Source organism: Notechis scutatus, chromosome 11, assembly GCF_049901735.1.
Source record: "Notechis scutatus isolate UNSWTSFEM ecotype Mainland chromosome 11, rNotScu1.2, whole genome shotgun sequence".
In the NCBI taxonomy this organism is placed as follows: Eukaryota; Metazoa; Chordata; class Lepidosauria; order Squamata; family Elapidae; genus Notechis; species Notechis scutatus.
Window position 1 is genome coordinate 7,758,461 of NC_142019.1, and position 8,404 is coordinate 7,766,864.

At 42.6% G+C, this 8,404-nt stretch overlaps 1 protein-coding gene across 3 annotated transcripts in view; it reads left to right on the top strand.

The window, feature by feature from the left end:
* LOC113418306 (tropomodulin-3-like) overlaps positions 1 to 6,464 on the top strand; it is a 28,812-nt gene extending 22,348 nt beyond the window's left edge. The window contains exons 9-10 of one of the 3 annotated variants that reach the window (XM_087972716.1): positions 1,273 to 1,417; positions 4,489 to 6,464. In XM_087972716.1, the coding sequence (XP_087828842.1) occupies positions 1,273 to 1,417; positions 4,489 to 4,523 (180 nt within the window). In that variant the 3' untranslated portion in view covers positions 4,524 to 6,464. Of the gene's footprint in view, positions 1 to 1,272; positions 1,418 to 3,217; positions 3,359 to 4,488 lie in introns of those variants that run through there. The other 2 variants (XM_087972715.1, XM_026677123.2) reach the window with 2 other exon arrangements.
* The last annotated feature ends 1,940 nt before the right edge of the window (positions 6,465 to 8,404 follow it).

Below are 8,404 nucleotides of genomic sequence, written 5' to 3' on the forward strand. Positions count from 1 at the left end.
TTAACACGCTCTGATGCTAAGGAGTTCTATTCCCCTCCCTACCTGAAAAGAAATCTGTTGCAAATGCAAAAAACAAGGAGAGGAGTTTCAGTTTCACAGCAACAACCAGCTTTAGTACAGAACAGTTGAGCTTAGCCACACCCAGGCTCCTTGCTGTCTCCTTGTTGCTCACACAGCAAATACTGTTTCAGTTTCCAAACAGCCCTCAACTCTCTCACACACTGACAGGACACTAGCCAGATGAATACCGATGGATGCTGGTAGGCAGAGACAGAATTCCACCCCCACCCCCCTTATTTTCTTCCCCCAAAACTAAGCCTGACCACATAGTTTCACAGCGAAGCACAGATATCAAGCTAGTTGCTTATGAAACCCAAGAAAGGTATTGTTCACCATCTTGTTAAAAGAATAAAAGTCTCCTTTCTCCAAGGCTTTGCTGTTGTTGGGATGGGAAGGAGATAGGAAACGGACTTTGTTTCAAATCCAAAACGTTCTGGAAGTTTGGGCCGAGCGTTTTTGGGTTGGCTACGGTTTGGAGAACACAGAAATTGTGCCAAATTTCAAGCTAAAGAAGAACGCAGAGAAATCCTGGAGTGATTTATGGAGTACAGTGAATGTGGCAAATGCCTGTTGCCTCTCTCCCTTCCACCCTCCAAGTGCTCTGTGTGTCTCTTCCTTACTACAATAGTCATAAGTCTTCCAGCCCAGGCAATCCCACTGATCAGCCACCTTGCCTTGACTGTCTTCCTACATCCATCTCTTGTGTGGCCCTCTTGGGTGTATTCAGAGGCCACATGTTGCTTCCCTGACGTCACAGAGGCCATCCAAGGCACTAGCCTTTCTCTTTTCCAACTTTTTCAGAAACATGTTAAGGGACAAGGCTATTTTAGTGAGTCAGCGATGGTTTCCCCAACTTAACACCGCAAAACAATACAGCTGCTTTAATGAGACGTTCCTTGCCCTTGCAAGAAACACTTTTCTCAGTGTTTTTCCACCTTAATGTGAACCAGATTGATTTGGTCCACGCAACCATCCGAGCCCAAATCAAACAAACCACATTAAGGACTTGGGATGAGATGCAAGTCTTTTGAGCTTAATATATCATGGTTTCTAACCTTCGTTTTGCTCTTGGGAATGAGAATTGCCACATAAGCCATGCAGTTTGCCAAGGAGGATGGACCTCCCAATCCTGACATTGTTTTCTGCTTGATGTGCAACTCTCTTGTAACTGGCCAGCATTTGTTGACTTCCACCTTGGGTGATTTCTGACAGAGGCAGCAGCTCGGGACCCCCGTAGAAATGGAGATTGCCAAGATGCTTGAGGAAAATGCCAAGATCCTTAAGTTTGGGTATCACTTCATGCAGCAAGGACCCCGCGCCAGAGCAGCCGCCGCAATAACAAAGAACAATGATCTAGGTAAGACAAGCTCTGCTATGAAAGCAGTGGTGGCATGCTACCAGTTTGGACCAGTTCGGCCAAACTGGTAGTTTAAAAAAAAAAAAGGGCTCTGAGGAGATTGGCGCTGCAGGCCTCAGCTGGTGTGGAGAAAGCTGCGTGCACGCTTTAGGTGCATATATGCATGCGCACACGATCACTGAACCGGTGATCGTGATACTTCTTATGATTGTGATACTTCTTATGATTCCTCATTCTAGTACAGGTGAGCCAGCAATAATAAATCATTCACATTTTTTTTTAAAAAAAAAACAAGTTTCCTGAATGGCTTGCTTCCTTCTTTACTGATTTTTCTTAAAGCGATGCAGGTTTCCCGCCAAAAATGAGGACGCTTGGTTTAGTTATTAATAACTTCAATATGAATTCATCCCAAAGGTGCTTTTCTCCAAAAGCCATCTGGACTTTCTTGGGGTGGTTTTTTTTGTTTTTTCTTCTTCTTTGCAAACGTTTCGGAAGTGAAGAAGCTTCTTGGCTGAGAAGCGACACTTTTTCAAGGGAAAAAACGGAGGCAGTCCGGATGGCTTTTGGAAAACCTGGATGACTGAGAATCTCCACAGACAATATGACTTAGCATTGTGCAAACGCAGAGTCCTTTCACACTTTTAAGCCATAATTCAGCTAAAGCGTGTTATCTATTTCAGTGCGTTTTGGAAAACTCAGATAGTCCTATGGGTTCTGTTGTGGTTAGCCGGCAGCAGGTGCGGATGGCTGAGGAGAGCGAGGACTCAGATGAGGGGCCAGGACCATTAGGGAATGGACTGCTGCCTTCAGACATTGTGGGGGCTGGCAGCAGCGATAAGGAGGTTCCTGAGGAGCCTGTGCCAAGTGCGCGTGCACACAGGATTGCTTGCAGGAAAGAGCTACACCACACGGGCGACTTGGGAGTAAGGCTGCAAGATAATGGCCCCTCCTTTAAGAAGATAAAAGCCAGCTGTGAATCGGACGTTCTTTGCAGCAGGCAAAGACGTTTTGAAACTCCAGCCTCGTGGACATTCCAGTAACCTGAGTTTGTATTTGAAGATTCTTGTGTTGCAAATTATTCCTTGTCTGTTATCTTTTGACAAGTCTTGCACAGTTTGGCAAGGCTTGTGGTTATCAAAGCTAATTATTTTGTAAAAACATTACAAGGTTTCTGTTCCTTTTGGATTATGTTTGATTTGTTGGAAAAGGGTGTGGGTCAGAACAGGTTCATTTCAAAAGTAATCCCTTTAAGGTTTCAGTTCAGGTGACATATAAAATATCACACTAGGTAAGAGCATTGAATCACAGCTCACAGCTATGACAAGAGCTTGGTGTTATGCAGGCCTGTGGAGTTTTTTTTATGCACATTTCCCAAAAGTGCTTTTTCAAGAGGTAACTGGACTTTCTGGTTTTTCTTTGAAGATGTTTCGCTTCTCATCCAAGAAGCTTCTTCAGCTCTGGATGAGAAGCAAAACGTCTTCAAAGAAGAACAAAATTCAGTTGCCCCTTGAAAGAGCACCTTTGGGACAACCATGACCTGAAAGACAGAGAATTTCCATAGACAGACATCTCGTTTGAATGAACTGAAAAACAGACGAGGAGACTGAATGCCTCCCACCCTATAACACAACCGTTCTGAAATGGAAAGCAAAATAATAATCTGGTTTTGTTTGGGGTTTAATTTTCAGCGAGAGAGCCATTTTACTCTCCTTCTCTTCTCTCTGCGTCTTCAAATTCCAGGACTGTGGGATATCTCTCTCTCGTACTTTGTTCTTTTCTCCTTTCTTCTTCCACCCTTAGCCTGGCATCTGGGAGTTAAAATCTCTGCCGATCTCCTTGCATCTCTTCAGCCCTGAAGCTTCTGAAGAGGTTCTTGCAAATGCCCGCTTGGTATTAAGCGCTAAGGAAGAGAAGCCTCTTGAAAAGGTTGCCTGATTGTGTCTCTGCATGCATCCCTCGCACAAGCCTTGCATGCATTTTTCCTTTTGCTTTTTCTGTCGTTTTCTCCTGCACAAAACTCATGCTCAGGAGCGGTTTCGGCTGCTGCTGTTGTCGTGGTTTGGCAAGACAGGGCTGTGGCGCATGGGTGGCAGAGCATACAGAGGCAGGAGCTTTCCTGGGGCTGAAAGGTACAGGGCAAGTCTTCCAAACTGCTGCAAAGGTTACCACCGAATTGGTACATTTAGTGATACCGATAGAGGGAACTCATTTGAAGCTTTTTGGTGCCTTTCGTTGATTTTAAACATTAACAGTGTTTTTGTTTAAACATTAACGGCATTTTTTGTTTAAAGCTGAACTAAATCTAACTTGGTTTTATTTTTAATCCCATTTCCTTGTCCCTTTGGGGCATAGCCCCCAGTATCCCGTTGGATTACAGACAGTCCTCGACATATAGCAATAGCACTTTGATGTATATGCCACTTTATAGTGCTTTTACAGCCCTCTCTAAGCAGTTTACAGAGTCAGCCTGTTGCCCCCAACAATCTGGGTCCTCCTTTTACCCACCTTGGAAGGATGGAAGGCTGAGTCAAGGTGGGATTTGAACTGCCAAATTGTAGGCAGCCGGCAGGCAGCAGAAGTAGCCTGCAGTACTGCACTCTGACCACTGTGCCATAGAGGCTCACATGATCCCCATTTGGAAGCAGAATTTCCACTGGAAATTCAGCAAATTAAATGAGTCACAGCCATTTTTAATGACCTTTTTTACCTCAGCGGTTAAGCACATCACAGCGACTGTTAAGAAAATCCAGCTTCCCACCTTGAGTTTGTCAGAAACCATCTGGGAAGGACACAAGTAGTGATTGTATGGCCCCCAACCAACACATGCTAGTTGTCAAACGCCCCAATTTTGATTATGTGACACCTTGGGGACGCTACGATGGCCATAAGTCCAGTTGTAAATCGCTTTTTTCAGTGTAACTTCGAACCATCGCTGAATGAATGGCTGTAAGTCAAGGAAAATCTGTAATCCCTCCCTCCTGAAGAACAGAACATGACGACTTCATGCCAAAGTTAATTCTCTCTCTTTTCTCTTTTTTTGTCCCTCTGCTCCGTCCCTTCTGTCTGGACAGTTCGCAAGCGAAGAGTGGAAGGCGACCATCCCTAAACCCGCCAGCCATCGGAAGAGGAAATATTCTGGACCTCCGTAAAGGACACCCACTTCTTCACCTGGGGTTCAGCCACCCCAAGATTTCTTCTTACTTGCGTAGAAGGGAAAAGACTGGAATTAGCATTCCTCTTTTTGTTCATACGGTTGAGTGTGTAAATATATATATATATATATATATATATATATGTATCTTTCTATATATATATATTTGATAAAGTTATATTACTAGCGCTGGCATCCAATACACGGTTTGACAACCTGCCAGCCTCATTGGTCCCCAGGTTAATTCCTTTTTGTTTCAGGAGTTTCTGGGCAGATAAATGCCAACTGTATATAACATCGGTGGCACAGAAGTGGCAGACTCAACAGCTACTGTTAAGGAGGCAAACTGTTTCAATTCCCACTGAGAGAAAATGATCCGATAGGAAATAGGGAATTCTAATATAAGCACTGAGGCATCGAAGCAATGTTTTGTGTGTGTCATGGAGGGAATTTTTCTTCCCGAAAACAAAGGGAAATGATTACTTCACCCACCATCTATGTTGCAGTGATGCACGTCAGTTCTCTGGCTAATGTTTCTCTTGCCGCCCAACCCAAAATGAAGATAGTGTCGTTGTTTTCGCTGTAAGAAGATTTCAGGGTTGCTTCAGCTGCTGCTTATTTTCCCTTTTTTGTGATGAGCTCAGTTAGCAAAAATTGGTGCTGGGTGCCTTAACCCTGGGCAGCTTATTTCTCTATGAATTTGTAGAACAGAATATGTCTGCACGTTGCTCTGTCATGCCCAAATTGTTTGTATTTATATAGATAATTTCCCCCATTTCATCAGCATAGTGTTGGGTTCTACTACTCGGTATTTAAATATGTGTGTGAGAGAAAGAGAGAAAATATATTTGTATGTATAAATTGCAGCATATCAAATTCTGGCTGCTAAGCTGTAACACAACATGCTGGCCCATTAGTGCTTAACAAAGCCCTATTTATGTGAGTTGAAAAATACCTTGTGACTCCTAGAACAGTGTTTCTGACTTTGAGACATGTGGATTTCAACACCCAGAATTCCCCAGCCAACATAGCATAGCATAACTGGCTGGGGAATTCTGGAAGTTGAAGTCCACAAGTCTGAAAATTGCCAAGGATGAGAAACACTATTCTACAAATTTCACACGTTCTGGCCAGCCACGGTCTGGGGTACTGTCGCAGCTCACCCTGATGCTTGTCCCCAGCTAGGCTGCTGGGTAGAGAAAATGACCCTTTTTGAATTTCCCACGCCTTTTACATAGCTCGTTGTTGTGGCATCCTAGGACATTGTCCGTGATGACTCCTCAGCCGGCTGTTCCTACTTCAAAGGTGAGCCTGAGGAGGAGCACATATTGATGGCTGTTGGAAGGGATCTTGCCTGTTTCACACCAAGTCTCTCTTGGAGCCATCCCATAATAGGCATTGTCTTTGACAATCGAGATGCACCTCAACTGAGTGTGCAAGGGGAATCCTTCATTTTAATATAGTGATGTGGCACACACCGGACTCGTGCAAGTCCAGGATTTTGAAGATTTAAGGTTTACTTAAGGGAAACCATGATAGGAAATGCTGCCCCATGGGTCTTACTTCCTAATTGGGAAACACTTCCCATTCTGTCCAAAACAAGTTTCTGGTTTGGTAGGAAAGCTGTAAATTAGGAATCCCACTTTGGATAGGACATGATAATTCCTCACACCCCTTTCTGTGGTTCTTGTTCCTGTTTCCTGTTGTCAGAAAGAGAGAATCCTGCGCATACGTTGAGTTGGGGTGCTCCACAATTTCAACTTGTTTTTCGGGGTCGCCTGATTCACTTCAAATTATAAAAAAATGTTTTTAAATAAAAATGTGTTAAAATGATTAAAAAAAATGTTTTTTTAATCCTTGCAACAGTTGGAATTAAAGAGATGCTTTTAAATGCTACGAACTGAGCTTGGTTATCACTGTGAAATATTGTCCTGCAATAGCACCATTCCTATAAATTCCTGCTTCTGATTTACAGCTTGACAATTTCATATTCTGTGGTCACTCTAAAGCCCATGAGGCTGGCCTTGGGAAAATTAAGAGGAAGGCGATGAAATATAAGCAGTAACACAACTTAGGGCCAGTTGTAGCCATTTTGTATATAGAATAGGATTCACAGAGAAAGCACCCGCTTTATTTAATGTCAGATCTCTCGTTCCAAAAATATTTTTAAGAGCAGTTACATATATTTTGCTTTCATAGATAGATAGATAGATAGATGATAGATAGATAGATAGATAGATAGATAGATAGATAGATAGATAGATACGATAGATACGATAGATACGATAGATACGATAGATATAGAGAGAGATACTGTAGTTAGGTGTGTCGATCACTGGATGCAACTTTTTGTTTTTTGGAGAAACAATTGCAATCTTGTACTAGCGTTCAAGTCTCCTTAATGGCATTATGTGTGCTTGGGCAGCTTCTGAAATCAGAGAACATTGACTTCTTTTTTTTTGCTGCTACATGTCATGTGTGGCTTGGTTTGCAACTCATACTAGAGTTAATATGTCAAACCTGGATCCAAGAAACAGTACTTGAGTTTAAGTTCTGCATGCCTGATATGATTTGAATCATTCTCCTGAATATTTCAGACAGCAAAATAGACATCGCCAATGGATTCCTAGCACATTGATATGGTTAGGAGGGGGCTGAATTTTTGCACCCACCCTATCTACATTTCCTGGTAAAGTACATGGGAAAATCCCATAGGGGGGCAAACCCACTTAGGGTTAGGTCCCCATGAATTTGGAGAGCCAATGGATTCCTAGTGCATCGCTATGCTTAGGAAGGGGGTGACTTTTCAAACCTGCCCTATCTATGTTTCCTGGTAAAATACATGGGAAAATCCCCCTTAGCGTTAAGGTTAGGTCTCCATGACCTAGGTAAGGAAGATGAACATCTTCAACAGATTCGTAGCACATCAGTATGTTTAGGAGGGAGCGGTCTTATTATTTTTGATGCAAATAACACCATTTCTACATTACAAACTGTAAAATGTTTTGGTTGAGATTCCCACTGGAGAAAAAAAAAAAAAAACAAGCACAGACTTTCATCCCAAACCCAAACTGCATGCTGTCATTAGTATAATAAAAATATTTTAAAAGCTCTTTTAATAGTTATTATCACAGAAAAGTTTTCTGTCCCTCCCATAAGTTATTGTCATCATTTAGTGCCATCTCACAAATGCAAATAACAGTCAAAAGTCTGCATCCAACAATACAGTGAATGCATTTTTATAGCCCAGGTGCATATTTTGTCTTTTTTAAACAAACATCATGGATTACAAAGAAATTTTGCCTGACAAAACTGTCTTCAATCAGGTCAGCCTGACGTGTTCACTGAGAATGATGGAAGCTGTAATATAACATGGAGGCAACTGGGATGAGATGGTGATAGAGGAAGAGGCTACTCTACAGGTAGTCTTCAACTTAGGACCACAACGGAGCCTAAAATTTATGTTGCTAAGTGAGAAGTTTGTTGAGAGACTTTTGCCCCATTTTATGACTTTTCCTGCTGCATTTGTTAAGCGAATCACTGCAATTGTTAGTTGAGTAGCCCGCTTGTTAAGTGGATCTGGTTTTTCCCCATCAACTTTGCTTGTTTGAAGGTTGCAAAGGGGGATCACACAACCCCGGGACATTGCAACCCTCGTAAATATGAACCAGTTGTCAAGCAAGTGGTTGTAAATCACTGGTTGTAAATCACGTGACCATGAGGATGCTGCATCGGTCATAAGGGTGAAAGATGGGCATAAGTCACTTTTTTCGTGCGACTCTACCATTTTATCTCTATGGGAAACAACAACTTCCTTTCTGGCCTCCCTTTTTCTC